The sequence below is a fragment of the Mixophyes fleayi genome, chromosome 1 (genome assembly GCF_038048845.1).
Source record: "Mixophyes fleayi isolate aMixFle1 chromosome 1, aMixFle1.hap1, whole genome shotgun sequence".
Classification (NCBI taxonomy): Eukaryota; Metazoa; Chordata; class Amphibia; order Anura; family Limnodynastidae; genus Mixophyes; species Mixophyes fleayi.
This window is the reverse complement of record NC_134402.1, coordinates 101,109,888-101,127,256: the sequence shown is the minus strand read 5'-3', so window position 1 is coordinate 101,127,256 and position 17,369 is coordinate 101,109,888. Positions and strand designations below refer to the sequence as shown.

At 41.2% G+C, this 17,369-nt stretch overlaps 1 protein-coding gene across 3 annotated transcripts in view; it reads left to right on the top strand.

Annotated features, from left to right (window-relative positions):
* TMEM131L (transmembrane 131 like) overlaps positions 1-17,369 on the top strand; it is a 96,240-nt gene that overhangs the window by 55,272 nt on the left and 23,599 nt on the right. For 2 of the 3 annotated variants that reach the window (XM_075198532.1, XM_075198551.1), the window contains exons 11-24: positions 1,831-1,936; positions 2,188-2,290; positions 3,394-3,544; positions 4,568-4,738; positions 5,959-6,028; positions 6,641-6,761; positions 6,840-6,975; positions 7,173-7,282; positions 7,429-7,501; positions 8,141-8,268; positions 8,554-8,696; positions 9,869-10,055; positions 10,477-10,662; positions 10,934-11,083. In XM_075198532.1, coding sequence (XP_075054633.1) covers positions 1,831-1,936; positions 2,188-2,290; positions 3,394-3,544; positions 4,568-4,738; positions 5,959-6,028; positions 6,641-6,761; positions 6,840-6,975; positions 7,173-7,282; positions 7,429-7,501; positions 8,141-8,268; positions 8,554-8,696; positions 9,869-10,055; positions 10,477-10,662; positions 10,934-11,083 — 1,835 coding nt within the window. The remainder of the gene's footprint in view (positions 1-1,830; positions 1,937-2,187; positions 2,291-3,393; positions 3,545-4,567; positions 4,739-5,958; positions 6,029-6,640; positions 6,762-6,839; positions 6,976-7,172; positions 7,283-7,428; positions 7,502-8,140; positions 8,269-8,553; positions 8,697-9,868; positions 10,056-10,476; positions 10,663-10,933; positions 11,084-17,369) is intronic. The other variant, XM_075198542.1, reaches the window with a different exon arrangement.

Here is a 17,369-nt window from a genome sequence, read left to right as displayed (position 1 = left end):
AGCCCCTTCAGCAATATCTCTAAGTTCTGCGGAAGGGGGAAAACGGCTGGCCTTCCTCTTGGCCTTTTTAAAGAGACTTCTGTCTCTGGGAGTAATATCTTCCGGCTCTGGGAGATCCAACGCCTGTCTGACCGCTAAAACCAAATCGTTAACAAATTGGCCTTTTAGAAATTTCTCCCTTGTCTGAGGAATGACCCTGGTCAGTATCCGAATAAATTTCCTCTTCTTCCTCAGACTCCTCCTCAGAGTCTGAGAGGACCAAGAGGGGATTAACAGATCTAGGTCTCTTTCTTTTAGCAGGCGGGGTGTTAGAGGAGTCAAGCAACTGGTTAAGCTTGTCCAAACCTCTTACAATAGCTGTAGACCATGCCGGATCGGTAGGAACCGGGGCTGGGTCAGTCTGTAATGATGAAGGTCCCGGCAAACTCAAAGCACTAGAACCTGAGGAAGCCGGGAGGTCTGACTGCGTACTAGCATTACTAGCCACAGAAGTCGCCACAGTAGTCAGCAACTGGTTAGATTGAAACACCATCTGAGCTAAAGAGCTAACCGACTGTGTCAGGGAGGTAACCCAGGCCGGTTCCACCGACGGTGGGACTGAAACCTGCTGGGTCTGTGCAGTGGAAGCCTCTGCTTCGCATGCCGTGCAGAGCGCCAACGGGTCCCTCTGAGTGCACGGTAATTTTACATTACATTTAGAACATGTGAAATATTTTGCCATAGGGCCCTTTCCCTTATCTGTCATATTTATAAAGGAAGGCACACCGAGCACACAGACTAAATAAAAATCTAGCTGAAAATACAGATAGATAGCAGAGAGAGAGAGAGGGGGAGTAAAGTATGTAATGAACAGAGAAAATACCAAGTAATCAACTGATATATTTTTAAAAGTTGTACTTAAAAATTGTAAACACCATAAATATCTATGGCTAGTAGGAGACTATAGTGTAAACCTGCTAGCCCAGTATTACAACATCAGGTATGTGTGTAATTTAAGGTGATACTTAGCCCAAGGGCCACCAAGGGGAGAAGTCCGACAGCAGTCCTGTGCTTTCTCCTCAGCTCTGTTCCTCTTCCCGGGCTTCTGCTGGCGCCAGAAGACTTGGGAAAGACCATCTCTCTCTCTGTAGAGAGGGGGGGAACTCTATGTTTTAGCCCCCCCTCCTTCCGTTTTGCCGCTATTTTTTTTAAAAAAAAACAAAAAACTTGTCCAAACGTGGCAGAGTAGTGGAGACCTCTAGGACAGAGGTCTCCGCGGCGGAGATATCCGACGCCTCCCTCCTATGTATGAGGGGGGAATCTTGGTATAGCCCCCTCTCCTTCAGCGCTGCTGCCGACATCCAAGATGGGCGCCGCCGTTTATACTATCCGATAACCGGCGCTCTATGCCTGTAATGGCAGCGCCGGTTAACGGGGAGGCTGGAGGAGTGCAGCGGTCCTTGAGACCGCTTGTCACTCCTTTCAATCAGGCAAAATGCTGCCCAAACTCCAGGGCACCTAAAAAAAACTGGACAGGAAGAGGCAGGGGGATTGTCAGCAGTACTAAAGTTAACTAGTTAGGTGCCAACTCCCAAGCTCCCCTCCACAACCCATGGTAAGCAGTGTCCCCCAGACCGGATGAAAGAGAAAATTTCCTTTCCATTTAATGTCATACTAGTATAAAAACGTATATTTGCAATGCATTGAATACTTGGAAACAATTTCCAGAGGAGGCTACTTAAATGCCATGAAATGTTAACGAACTGTAAGAATTACGTAATTTGCTGGCGCTATATAAATAAATGTTGATGATGATATGTATAAAGTCTGCACTACTCTGTTTGTCTGCAGGATATTCATCATTTCCTAGGCGACAATTTATTTGTTCATTTTGAGCCTGTGATGCTCTTGAGTTCTTCCGTAAACTTCACTAAGGCGGCAACCATTGTTTGCTCAGGTAAGCCACCCTGCATATACTGTCTAGGGAATTTTTCCCTGATCACGATCTTACACAGATAAGTTTTACAATCTGATTTCTACCATTTGTGTACTGTTAGCACATGTATAATTAATATGTATGTAGACTTAAAGTGGAAAATCAAAATGCCTGTACCTGGTCTTCGGTAGGCCAGTAAGCATGATATTTGACAATTAGCAAAAAGTTTGTAATTAGTTTGCTTTTCTTAATTTGTCTCCTCTTCGCCGCAGCCCCGCGGGAGCCTGAGCTTGTCTGCTCTGAAGGAAAAAGGCTGAGTGTTTTAGAAGCTGCTTCCCCTCCACTCCCATGTGTTTCTCACAACATAACAGAGGGGTATGTGTCTATCTCTTTACATGTCATCTATTTGTGTATGCATTGTGAGTCATGTTAGTCAGGGTTACTGCTTGCTCACAACACTAAGCTTCACTTCAATGCTTGGCTTCAGTATAAGCTTGGTTTCTGTGTAGTATAGCGTTATTAGAGCTCATCATCTATGTGTGCTAATGATGAGCACAATGGGAGATATGTATGGTTCATGCAAGTCTATACTTATAGAAATGTGTGATCAAGGGTGAAAAGGAGAATAGGATTTCTCATGTGTTTCATCATCATCATTTATATAGCGCCACTGATTCCGCAGCGCTGTACAGAGAACGCATTCACATCAGTCCCTGCCCCATTGGAGCTTACAGTCTAAATACACACACACACACACACACACACACACACACACGGGTCAATTTTTTTTTCTTTTTTTTTTTTTTTTTTAAAGCAGCCAATTAACCTACCAGTATGTTTGTTTTTTTTTTTTGGAGTGTGGGAGGAAACCGGAGTACCCGGAGGAAACCCACGCAAACACGGAGAGAACATACAAACTCCACACAGATAAGGCCATGGTCGGGATTTGAACTCATGACCCCAGCGCTGTAAGGCAGAAATGCTAACCACTAGGCCACCGTGCTGCCCATGTGTTTGTGTTGGTTTAATTATTTGTTGATATATTTATGCAGTATGTGTTCTGAGACTTGGCACTATAATTCAAATCAGCCATTCTTGACATTTTTATGTCAGAAATTGTACTCGTCATGTAATTTTAGTAGTCACTTAAAGACCATCTGATAAGCTGGATCCAAAAGATGTAATCACTGCAATGTAATAAACACCTTACAATGAAATTCTACTTGGTAGTTGTTCTAATCAAATTTCCACATTTGATTAAAAGATAAATATGCATTTGAATGTTTTTGGGTTTTTTTTTGTGTGTGCCCATTCTGTTTCTTCATATAGCTTCTGTAATGTACGGATCTAAAATACATGCAATACAGAAGTGGAAGTTGCTCAATCAATTTATAGGCACATAGCAGGTGCTGAAATACATGCAAACATATTGGTGTACAATATTATTTTCTTAATATGCAATTTAATTGTTTTCTCAGGTATCTTAACTTTGACACTTCAAAAATATTATTTTACATACAACTGTTGGACCCTTTTGGATTATGGTCATTGTGGCTGGAAAACAATCTAAATTTTCAAATTGTAATCACTGATGTGTTTGTACCAGACGAAGTCCGGGGATTTTTCAAGGTATTTTGGGGAATGTATGACTTATTCCTGGGGGTATAGTTGCTAAACTGTGTGCTTAAGAAAGTGGAGTTGTTGCCTATTGCAGCCAATCAGATTCTAGTTGTCATAATTTATTTAGCACATTCTACAAAATAACTAGAATCTGATTGGTTGCTTCTCAGCAACCAATCAGTCTGAGATCTGGTCTTTCTCAGATGTCTCCAGTTTATTATTTTGAAAGCTACACATGAAACATGCAGCTTCTAGAATGTTGTGGTGTTCTGATTCTACTCTTAACTGCACTATCTTTGGAAAGCGGTTTACCTCAAAATAAACTAGTGCATTGTCAGCAGTAATATTATAAAAGGCAGATTCACCAATATACTAAATAGGTACAAAATACAATGATGTATTCTAGAGTGAGGCTTTCTTTTGTATACTGGGAATTTACTGTGTTCAGTTTAGCACCTTGGTGGGAGTAACATCTGGATCTCGGATGCTTTTCTCTCGTTCCCATCCAGAATTGTGCGTTTCTGAGAAATTGAGGTCTTGTGTATTCCCACATACATCATATCCTCCTTGAACAGCACACGTAGCCTTTCTTCAGCTTTTTCTCATAATAATCAAGATCTTATACTTTTCTTTTGTAACAGGATCCCTTTCTTAGACTAATTGGAGTACGTTTGTTGAATCTCCTTTCCAGGATTTGTCACACAAGTATTGCATGTGGCAGATTATTGCCCTGAAATTGACACTTTGTAGATCTATTAATCAGTACTGTTACAGTGACATCTGTTGGTCATTTAGTTGTGAGCCACAGGAATGGGAAGAACACGCATTTAAGCTTTGTTTTTAAAGAAGCCTATTATTTTTATCTATTTTAGTCTTCCTAGCAGCAGATTCAGTTGGAACTATGTTTGATATGATTCCCCTTTCACCTTTGTCTCTTCAGAGATGCAGCCCGGGCAGCCATTCTTTATTCCCCAGATATCACTGGATCGTAATATTATTGCTACTTTATAACTTTTTTTTTTCTTTGTGCAGATATTTAATTTTACGCACGTACTGGCCTTGCCTCCAGGCTGCTGGGATATATTTACATTGGAAATCCAAGCCAAAGACTCGCCGTTGAATTTCTTGACCAACGTAATAATAAGCACGTCTCTAGGTGTTACATTTGAAATTCCGGTGCTCATCCGCTACGCCGACCCTAAGGTGCGCTTTCTGATCTTTGTCATTATGTACTGTTACTTAACGACTGCCTTTATTTGAATAAACGTACAACAGAGGTTTCTTCAGAAATGTTTTTATTTTCTTTAATATACCGTAGAGGGCAGTCAGCTCAGTTTATTAAATATCCGCTGCTCAGTTCTTGTCAGCATGGCTGTATATTACGATCCTACACTGATTTTTGGACTATTGACTTATAGATAGGATGTGAACTTCTGTTTTATTTTATGGAAATCCAATATCTAATGCTGTGGAGGAACTTATTTTTATACCCCTGTAAACTTAAAATTAATTGTGTAGTTTCTACCATTTAAATAAAGCCCTTCCTGTAAATTTATTTAACCCCATCTTCCTCCCTTGTGGGATCAGTTCTGAGCCATAAGTCAGTAATAAGACTTGATATTTGGGGCCGTTCCTCAGTCTGTAAGTGCGTCATGGCATAAACTGAAGAGGAGCTTTTAAATCTCGATCTGAAGGAATAATACATGGCAGTGGGAGGATATCTTCTGCAGTAGTGTATGAATAGCCTCTGCTGGCTCTTATATCTAATAACTTGACGTTTATTGATAACCATAATCGTGAACAGATTGCGGAGAAGTGATGCAGAGAATGCTGTTCTAGAGTACAGGAAAGTTCATTTGCCTATTTTGTGTCCCTGTTGGATTGTGTTGCAGCCTTGCTGATGTCAAGACTGTTCACTATATCTGCAAATAGTATAAAGGAGAGTAATAAACATTAATTTCAGATATTATTTTTATTACCTTTTATGTATAAGGTGCTACAAAGGGCCTGCGGTGCCATATAGAGAGCATACAGTAAAATAGTACATGATCTAACAGGACAATACAATATAGGCAAAACAGAACAATACACCGCTGCCAGCAGCCAAACCAGCAATGAGGTGCTATAACTTGAGGGAAGTAGCATGAGAAGTGGGAGGAACAGGGGACAGAATCGGTGCATGCTGAGCCTGTACTCAGGAGTATGGCCGCAACAAATAGGAACAGAATCATCAAATGGGTACTGCGGAGAACTCTCAGGTGTGCTGGTGGCATATACCACCATGGTATTGTATTAACGTTCATACGATGAAATAGTTTTGAATTATATTTGGGTTAACATTTGTCTTGCCTAAAATTAATGTTCAAGTTCTTTGTGCGGTTTAAAATGTTTTTTAATGGGTTATCTTTAATCGTCAATTTCAGTCTGGGAGCCAACAAATTAAGACTTATGCACATTGTGGAATTCACCCCATCATCAGGCGCTTGTCCTATGGTAAATATCTTTGTTATGTTTCTTAGCCAGTGAACTAAACTAACTTGTCAGTATATCCAGTGTAAATGTACCATTTGAATGTTTTAAAGGTTTCTCAAGTTATTTTTTTAGTTGCATCCAGCAAACTTTCATGAGTATAACTGTGTAAATTACTTATAGATTTATTTATTTTTGATCCAAAACGTATTAGGGTAAAGAGGGGTGTAGGTTGTTTGTGTCTAGAGGAGCAGCCTGGCCTGACCAGACAGCCAGGTAGGCAATGTGGTATTAGGTTTTTATATTTAAGCTTATCTGCCAGCATTTCCTGTTTGGAGCTATGCATGTTAGTATCACAGTTACTGAGTCTCGTGTACTTTCAGAATACCACTCCCTGCAGGTAGTCTTGGAAATGGGTAAATACGTTTAAACTAACACATTATGGTAATTGTTGGCAGGTAGGTCAACAAATGATGGAGGGTCCCAAATCCTTGTAGTTTGATAAATTAACAAGTCTGCTATACTCACTATGTGTAGCTCACAGAAATGAATAAAGAGTGATTTGAAACTGATGAAAAAAAAAATAGCTGGAAGCAAATCCTAAATCGACCTCCACATTGTGACTTGTTTCCCTAGAAGAAAGTATGCGCTGGCAGCATAGCCTGTCTTTGGGGATGTCGGCTTGGAGTATAGACTACGTGTTAGGAACTGATCTCTATGAGAAGTACCAGAAGATGCAGGATGGGGAAACTTGTAGGTAGGTGTCTGATGCTGTGCTCTGTGTAAGTTCACATCGTACATGATTACGTGTTTAAGTACCAAAGTGTTTCTCCAGGAGGAAGAGTTCTGAGAACGCCAGCACTACACAACAGAAGAGGGATGTGGACCGACGTCTTGTCTTCCTGCCCCAGCTAATTGCTGAGCCTGATCTTGTGGTGAACTTCACTGCAACTGCACTAAGTAAAAGCTCGGTAATTAGACTGTACTTTGATATTTCTTTCCATCATCTACTGCTGGACTAGGTCCAGTTTGTTGATCTCCGTTTTCACTTGGAAGAATTTGAATAGTGTACTGTGCAGCTGAGATGTGAGCTTCAGATTTTAAAAGTAGACTGTCTGTCGTAAAGGCATTACAACAGTATGGTCCTTATCCTTTGTTTTTGTTTCAGGTGAAATATGTTACACTGAAGAACCCCTCTCCCTTTCCTGTGATGGTGCAACTCCTTCCTCTCTCTCATTATCCTAATCCACAAGCTGCTCTGAGCCTTCTCAGCAAATGGTAGGAGTGCTCTATATTCTGACCACTCGTAACAATGGCATGCTAAAGCAATTAGCTTTCACTGTAGCACCTAGTTTGGCATCGTAGCATTATAAAACTTTAATTGTCGTGTTACGTCGTTGAAATAACTTTTTGTTGGCGTTTAGGTACGGTTTAAATGAGCAGGGGGTTGACTTCACAACTGTTGAGTTCAGACTCCAAAGGGAATGTGACACAGGGGTAAGTTATCACCTTTTGTAAAGTTGATTGATAGACATTGAGCTTTTTGATGTTGCATGCCACACATGTTGTTTTGTACCGTCAATGTTACACAATTCAAAGCCATGTAATGTGATATGCCACCAGCCATCGAAGTCCTTGCTATTTATTGTTAAGTAATGTCAGATGTGGGACAAGCAGCCTTTCCACCAAATGTTTTCATTAAATAAAATTTCATATATTTTTTTTTTTAAGATAGCTGAAATTACATGTGTTTCCTTCTGGCTCCTTTTCAGTAGGCACAATCTTCTGTTTAGTCTTGGCTCCGACTGTACAATGGCTGTCAGCAGTCAAAGTAATATGGAATGGCCATTTACATATTCTGAATGTCACACTTAATCAAAACCCAGGGTACTGTTATGTAATGGCAAAATGTGTACTAAACATTTGGCTCCAAGTCTTTAATCGTTACTATGGAAACCTCACCTCTTTTACATGTTTATATCTTCATGAATGTTACCCAATTAATGTCCATTTTCTTTTCTGAAAGAAAGCTGGTTTCTCTGAGCAGAAACTTTCTTAAAACCTCTTTTCCTGTTACTAGAATCCCTGTTACTAGAGGTTTTATATAATAGATTGTGCTCTTTTGTGTATTTGCAGCAGGACGAAGATGACGAATGCAGCCGTGAAGTGCTTGAATTGCAGTTACAGCCTTGGGAATGTCACCAAGTTGGTGTAATCTTTACGCCTCTAGATTACAGAAAAGTTAGCTCACTTATAATAATCAGGTAAGTAAACAATTATAAACACTCTAAAAAGAACAAGTGAGAGCTTTATATAGACTGAAGATTGTACAGTATATGTCAGGGAAACATTGGGAATTTCTGCAAGGTGATGCAACGCAGCCGATTGGACATACGTGAAACATACAGATTTGTTGTATGTGGAAGGGATTTCATGTTTGTCTGACTGAGTATAGAAACGCGCTTTGACGTGTTTTATTATTGATACATAATATCATTTATTGCTTTCCTCTCGCCTCGCCTCTTTAATAAACATAACTTTCTTGACAGGAATAATTTGACTGTTCTAGACATGATCACGGTGGAGGGTCTTGGAGCCAGAGAAATGTTGCGCGTCGGAGGGAGGCTGCCTGGAATTGGGGGATCTTTGAGGTTCAAAGTTCCAGAGTCCACCCTGATGGACTGTAGACAGCGTGAGTGATGCTGTTGAATTTGTTTGAGTCTTGGACACAATATTTGACACTTCATCTGAAAGTCATCTGGCATTTGCATAGCTTCAATAAGAAATGGCTGTTTGTTGACCATATTTAAGTGACACTGGTATACATCTTTGGAATTATGTTCCCTGCAACTGATATGGTATTTGCATTACATTATTCTCATTCTACATTGTAATTAGTACGCCATTTTTGTGAACTTAAGAAAAAAGTTATTTCTCAAACAATAGTATGGGAATATCTTTATCAAAATGGTTGTCTCCACTGTTTGTATTTTGATGAATGATCAACTCCTTGTATTGAAGATTTAAATATTTTAGGTTTTTTTTGTCATTACTTGATCTCTATAAAGATACACAACTTTTTTGTTTTATAAAAAAAATTATAGTATGCTTTGCATGGAAAAAGGACCATTAAACCTAAATGACTGTTATGTCTAAAAATTACAAATGATGTTCATAAATGTGTTTGTGAAAGTTTAAGATACATGAGGTAGTGGTTTGATCATGGTGGTAACAATATTGAAGGAACGGGTCCAGTAATAGCCAGACAATGGGACTGTGCACAAATGTGCATAATAGTAAATCATACCATTTGGTTTTTATTTTCTAAACTGCATTCAAGAAATGTCACCTACAATCTGATTAGTTGCTGTAGGTTACAGCACATTTTTAATAAATAAAATGTATGATAAATAATCTATTGTTCATCCAAATGTGTTCTGTTTTTAATGTGGGGTGAGGGAGCCAGAATAAGATCTAGCCGAATGGATTATCAGCAGCCAGTGTTGATCTAGTTAATCTTGTGGGAGGGAGTCGGTGACTTCTTCACTCATTTGTCTGTTAGTGAGGGCAGCATATACGGCAGAGGAGAATCATTATGTGAGGAGGGGTATAGCGGCGAACAGGACGTAACATACTGAATTATATAGTGGAAGGAGCAGCGTCTCCCAACAGCACAGAGTATTGATGTGAGACTTCTGTCAAATTGATGTTAGTAGATCCTAGTGTCAAATGCACCTTTCAACATTCATGTACATACATACGACTTGTTTTTTGAATACTTTAATTGCCTTTTGCATGCAGCCTACATTTGTATTTACTATTAAGTTATTTGATGGCCCTGTTTCTTGTTTTGTTTCTGTACAGAGCTAAAGGAAAGCAAACAAGTCCTGTCCATCACCAAAGTCTTTAAAGTTGAAAATATTGGTTCTCTGCCCGTAACAATCGTGTCTATGAAAATCAATGGATACAATTGCCAAGGTTTTGGGTTTGAAGTCCTAGAATGTGATACGTTTTCTCTAAGCCAGAATACTTCAAGGGAAATCAGTATTGTGTAAGTATTAACCATGACCTTATTCAGCATTGTTAGATGTGTAAACCTGCATCAGAAAGTGATAAGCTCTGGAAGACGCAGAGGGTGGGAATTCTGCTGCAGTTACATAAACATGAGATGCCAAGTACCAGTAAAGTACAATGCTCTGAGCTGCCAAGTAACCACTCCGATTTATCAAATGCCATTAGTATTGTTAATGATTCCACTAATGTAGAATACAGTTGTCATTGTTCTATTTTCTTGATACATTTTCTAGCTTTATTATCTAGCGTTAATTAATACAGTAAAATAATACTAGTTGACTTGGCATAGCAGGTGTCCCTCATAGCAATAGATGTACAGGCAAATGCAAAGAATAAAATGCCTGATTAGTTACTGGTGGAGAGTACTTATGTCCCTGTGTGCTTCTCTTACTGCACAGGTTCATTCCAGACTTCACGTCATCCTGGGTAATACGTGAGCTGTCTCTCGTGAGTGCTTCCAATCTGGAGTTCCGTTTCACCCTTAACGTGACTCTTCCTCACCACTTGTTACCTTTGTGTGCGGATGGAGTCCCAGGCCCCAGCTGGGAAGAGTCATTCTGGAAACTTACTGTACTGTTTGTGAGGTTAGATGCAAATATTGTTAAATCCCCATTCTTTTATAGGACTATAATTATAGAAAATATATAGCTTAAAAAATGTTGAGGCATTTACAGCAACAACTTATTAATCAGACCATGCATTTGGCTCATTATACTGTATCTTAGCGCAAATTACAACTTTCTTCTGTGCACTATTATTCATAACATGCCCCCATGCTAACATAACATAACTTGTGGTGCATTACTACTGTAAGCATTATTGTATTGTAAGTGATTATTTGTTTCTGTTTTGCAGTTTGTCTCTTGTTGGTGTCGTTTTAATAGCCATCCAGCAAGCCCAGTATATTCTTACAGATTTTTTAAAGTTGAGACATAGAAACAGCACTAGTTCATCCTCCCAGCAAATCTCTAATCCAGTGGACACGATCACCTCTGAGTCCTACAGGTATGTGTGAAACAAATTCTTTGTACTCAGAGACTGACCTCACCTAGTAGAACTTTCCTGTCTCTGGTACACAATGTTTTTCTTTATTTAAACGCTAGTCTTTGCTCTCTTCTACGTGTGTTACATTCCTGAACAAGGCCATTGTCAAGTACAAGAAATATCTTTTTTAATTATTTCTGTTCAGCTAATGTCAACATGGCACTGTTCGGATTATAAATGTGTGGTTAATATTCTACTGTACAAAAAGCTAACATGTTTGGCTGCATTCTCTTTCTGTATTAATACACATTAATCAACAAATGTTTTATTAATGAGAAATATAAACTTTCTTTCATGATGAAGAATAAACTCGAAAAACAAATCCACCACTGCTATAAAATAAGTCCCCAAATGTAATATCAAGATACATAATGAGCCCACTGTGTTAAGAGCCGTTAGTATAGCAATTGCTACGTTATTAATCATTTATGCATACAAGCCTAGTTCTAGGCAAATAATATATTATCAGTCTTTTGTTTTCCTGGGTAATATACCCCAAACCTGAAGAGCCTTAGCACTCCTCTCCTTGTACTGCTCAATTCTCCTCACCTGTTTATTAGAGACATAATTCTCTTACACGTTTGGTAAATGGCTGCACTTTTGTTTGTATCTATCCACGGGCTGCAGCATATCGAGCTCATTACCAGGGGTACACAACTGCGTCTCAATTTTATCTCCCATCTTACACCCTTCACTCAACACTCTGGTTTCCACACATACCTGGATGAATAAATACTACACAGATTATTGACCCAAGACTCTCTGCATATTGGATATAATATCCATACGTGGTTATAGTGCACATTATTTTTTCCTCAATAATTTTGCCCTTTTCTAATCATTTTTTGCAGAAGATAAAAATATTATTTACTTAGAGGGCGGTATAGAAATCTCAGCATTTTTAGACTTGGGTATAAGTTAACCATGCCTTACCTTTCACACAATGTATCTTTGTATAGGGCAAACAAAAAGGGAAGGAATGAATTTCCTGTGGATGTACAACAAACATATGTTTAACTTTATTATGTGGATCTAGTGTATTAAATATGACTGGATCTCTGACCCTGATCGAGTTTACCATCGTGCATAATCCTCTCACAAATGGAATTCTTTCCATTCTTTACAGCCTATTTGTAAAAGTTTAAAATAGATGTTCATCCACTTCTGTTTTTGACAGCCCATAGATCCCTCTAACTTTATATGTCGTACTATTTTTTTTTAATTTTATTTATGAATTTATCAAAATGCTCTGCGTCCTGGATTGAAAGCACGATTTGTAGTTTTAATATCCTTGATGTGTTCTCCAATTCTAACTTCAATTTACATATCTCTTTAGTGCCAGTGTTTTATATCATAACTGGTTCTTCTTAAGAGTACACTCTGCTTGGATCAGATAGGCTTTATTTCTGGTAGTCTTGCCTCATCCATTGTATAAATTCTAGAAAGGCCCTGGTCCTGGTGCTTTCTCTGGACACAGAGAAAGCATTCCACCAGATTAGCTGGTTGATTATGGTAGAAACCCTGCATGGTGGGGACTTTCTTCAGGGGATTCAGACTTTGTATTCACGGCTGTTGCCAGGGGTATCTGTAAAGGGGGATATTGTCACTCTCTCTTCTCATCACTAATGGCACGCAGCAGGGGTGTCCCTTGTCACCGCTAATATTTACTCTAGTTATTGACTCCTTGGTAGCGAGAATAAGCATTTTGTCAGACATCAAAAGTGTTATAGTTGAGATTGAGGTATATAGGGTGAGTTTATTCGCCGACAACATACTTCTCAAATTGTCTCTCCCCCCCCCCCCCATACATCCCTCCCAAATCTATTTCTTACCACATAGAAAAGTTTAACTTTATTGCCTGATATGGCTAAGACAGAATCCCTTGCTATTCACATATCACCTCCTGCTTTAGCACTCTTGAAAAAACAATTATAATTTTTCCTGGCAGCGTTCCAAAATCAGATACCTGCGGATTTAGATCAAGTTGACATATGAAACTGTTTATATAGACAATATTCTGGTCAGATTGCAAAAAGTAATTATTTCATGGTTGGGTAGAATTGTAACACTCCAGATAAATGTCCTACCTTGTCTGCTCTACCTCCCCAGACCCCCTCCAGTTAAGGTTCCCAGATTGATTCTGACACAATTACACCACCGGTTCTCCCAATTTGTGTAGATAAATCAGCCCCCGCATACCTAGTTTTTGTACTTTGAGTAGGGCCACCTTAGATGGTGTAAGTGGTTTTCCAGACAGCTATCTCTACTATCTTGCAACTCACCTGAGCCAGAACTGTGCCTGGCTTGCAGACAGCAGTGGTCTGAGGGGGGTAGGCCTGGAATCCCCCTTCTGTAAAGTGCCCTCTTTGGTGTCTGCACTGGGTACTTCAGCTGATGGTAGTCCTTTCCTGGTGAAGTCTCACCCGGCCACTACCTTTTACAATAATCCCCTATGTAACAGGTATGTTTTATTTCAAGATCACCTCAGCTCCTTCCCCCTTTACGTCCCTGTTCCCCAGGTCAATGTCTCGCAAATAAGCCCATCCAGTCACATCATCTATCATCCCATTTGCATACCTACAAGTTAAAAACTTTGTTGTCTCTCTCCCTAAACCTGATATTACTAGATTTTTGGTTCTGCTCGAATCTTCCTAAGTGCATAATTCTCTTCCATAAGGCATTATATCCATTCTTTACAGCCTACTTGTTATTGCTAAACAACCTGATACCAATAAACAGGAACATAATTGAGAAATCGATCTGGGCAGACCATCAAAAGAGGACACCTGGACTATAGTGAAGGAAAGGTTCTAAAGCCTCAATCTCTTCCCTATAAATGAGAATTCCTATAAAGTATACTTTAGGTGGTACCTGTTCCAATATGGTTGAAACAGATTTATGGTACAAGCTCTGAGCAATGCTGGGGAGGTTGCAGGGGGTGGAATCTTTCTCTTTCATCCAGTCTGGGGGACACTGCTTTACCATGGGTTGTGGAGGGGAGCTGGGAGTTGGCACCTAACTAGTTAACTTTAGTGCTGCTGATAGACCCCTCCCCTCTACAATACCCCTGCCTCTTCCTGTACAATCCAGTTTTTTTTAGGTGCCCTGGAGTTTGGGCAAGTTTTTTAGTGCTTAGTGTAATTTTAATACATTTTATTTGTTCTTTTATGTTTTCTTTTTTTTTTACACAGGTGGCAGCGCTGGAGTGTGTTCTAATATAGAGAACACACTCACAGCAGAGCAGCGCAGGCACTAGAGGAGATGGTTACAGGTGCCTGATTTAGGAGTGACAAGCGGTCTCAGAGACCGCTGCACTCCTACAGCCTCCCCGATAACCGGCGCTGCCATTACAGGCATAGAGCGGTTATCGGATAACGATGACGCCGGCGGCCATTTTGGAATTGAGGAAAGTGGTCTAAAGCGCTGAGGAGAAGGAGGAGGAGGCGATACCAAGATTCCCCCCTCATACATAGGAGGGGGGGCGTCGGAAAAGTACCGCTGCGGAGACCTCTGTCCTGGGAAGAGGATCGAATAGAGGTCTCCACAAATCTGCCACCAAAAGCCATTTTTTCCTATGGAATATCAAGCAGGAACAGCGGCATCAGGGAAGAGGGGGGAGCTAAAACATAGAGTTCCCCCCCTCCTTACAGAGAAAGAGAGATGGTCTTTCCCAAGGTTCTGGCGCCAAAGCAGAAGCCCGGGAAGAGGAACAGAGCTGAGGGAGAGCACAGACTGCTGTTGGACTTCTCCCTTTTTCGGTGGCCCTTGGGCTAAGTACAAGCTTATTTAAACACATATTTGTTGTTTATTTCTGGCTTAGCAGGTTTACATTATAGTCTCCTGCTAGCCAAAAGATATTTATGCTGTTTAAAATATTCAAGTACAACTTTTCAAAGTCATTAGTTGATTACTTGTGATTTACTCTGTTCCTTTAAATTTATTTTCTCTCTCTCTCTCTCTCTTCCATTATCTCTATCTGTATATTCAGCTAGATTGATTTTGTGTGATTGGTGTGCCTTCCTTTATATAAAATGACAGATAAGGCAAAGGGCACTATGGCAAAATATTTCACATGTTCTAAATGTCATGTAAAATTACCGTGTGGGCAGAAGGACCCTTTGGCGCTCTGCGCTGCATGTGAAGCAGGGGCTCCCTCTGTGCAGAGCCAGCAGGTTACAGCCCCTTCATCTGAGGAACCGGCCTGGGTAACCTCCCTAACACAGTCGGTTACCTCCCTAGCCCAAATGGTTTTTCAATCAAATCAGTTGCTATCAACTGTGGCAACTTCGGTGGCTAGCAATACTAATACGCAGTCAGACCCCCAGGCTTCCTCTGATGCCAGCGGATCGAGTTTGCCGGGACCTTCCACATTACAGGCTGAACCAGCCCCTGCTAATATAGACCCGGCTTGGTCTACAGCCTTTTTGAAAGGAATAAACAAGCTTAACCTGTTGCTAGATTCCTCTAATACCCCGCCTGCTAAGAGAAGGAGGCTTAGAGCTGTAAATCCCCTTGTGGTCCTTTCAGATTCGGAGGAAGAGTCTGAGGAAGAGGGGGAAATCTATTCGGATGCTGACCATAGTCATTCCTCAGAGCAGGAAGTGTACCCTAGAAACCAATTTGTTACTGATTTGGTTTTAGCGGTTAGACAGGCGCTGGACTTCCCAGAGCCGGAGGAGGTTTCCCCCAGGGACAGAAGTCTGTTCAAAAAGGCCAAAAGAAAAACCAACCGTTTCCCTCCTTCTGCAGAACTCAGAGAAATTGCTGAAGGGGCTTGGAAACAACCTGAGAAAAGTTTTTTCATTCCCAAAAGGTTTGCCTCTCTGTATCCTCTTCAGGAGGAAGAGGCGACTCGCTGGGAGAGTATTCCCAGGGTAGACATTCCTATTGCTCGCCTGGCTAAACATACTCTACTCCCAGCCCCGGGTTCTGCGTCTCTTCCAGACGCCAATGACCGTAAGGTAGAATCCCAGCTCAAATCAATATTTGCGGCTGCGGGTTCTGGCTTGAGACCCACATTTGCTTCAGCCTGGGTAGCAAAAGCCATGGAAGCATGGGCAGACCAGCTGGCAGAAGCTTTACAGGACTCCGAGCTCCTTCCCCTTGCTTTGCATTTAAAGGAAGCTTCGGGGTATATCTATGAGGCGGCCCAGAATTCAGCGGCTGTTTCCTCTGCCATTCAGGCGGCCTCCATTTCAGCAAGGAGAACACTATGGCTGAAATCCTGGGAAGGTGATGCGGAGTCAAAGCAGTCCGTTGAAACCATCCCCTTTTCTGCAGCGGGCTTATTCGGCCCGGAATTGGATACCCTCATTTCCCAGGCTACGGGGGGCAAAAGCAGTTCTTTGCCAGTATATGCTAACAGAAGCCGCGCTCAGAGAAATAGCTCCTTCCGGCAGCCCTTTCGTGGGACCTCCTTCCAGAGGGGTCAGTCCTTCAGAGGAAGGCAATCTAATTCCCGAGGCTCCTCCTCCAGAGGAAGATCCTCGTTTGCTTCTAAGCGCCAGGCCGCTAAGACCCAGGAAAAGCCTGCGTCCTGACGACCAACCTATACTACAGGGGCCGCCAGTGGGAGGACGTCTGTCCCTGTTTCAAAAACAGTGGACAGCGTCTTCCCAAGATCCTTGGATTCGGAAAATCATTTCAGAGGGGTACAGAATAGACCTATTTGGCCCGGCTCCACAGCGTTTCTTCCAAACCCCGCTACCTCAGGATCCTTTAAAAAGACAAGCTATACAGGATTGTGTCGCTTCCCTTTTACTCCAGCAGGTCATCTGCAGAGTGCCAGATGGATAGAAAGGAAGGGGTTTTTATTCAAACCTGTTCCTAGTCAAGAAGCCGGACGGCTCCTTTCGGCCCATCCTAAACTTAAAGGGCCTCAATGTTCACTTAAGGGTGGACAAATTTCGGATGGAATCTCTGAGGTCAATAATAACCTACAGGTAGATCAGTTCATGGCATCCATAGATATAAAGGACGCTTATCTCCACATTCCCATCTGGATCCACCACCAGTCTCTTCTCAGATTCTCGGTAGGGTCTGTTCGTTATCAGTTTCGGGCCCTCCCCTTTGACCTCTCAACTGCGCCAAGGGTCTTCCCGAAGATTATGTCAGTTATGGCAGCATGTCTTCACCTGCAGGGAGTTCAGGTCGTTCCTTATTTGGACGACCTACTCATCAAGGCTTCCTCAGAAGCTTGCCTGAGTTATCACCTGTCCCTCACCCAGGCAGTTCTAGAGGGCCACGG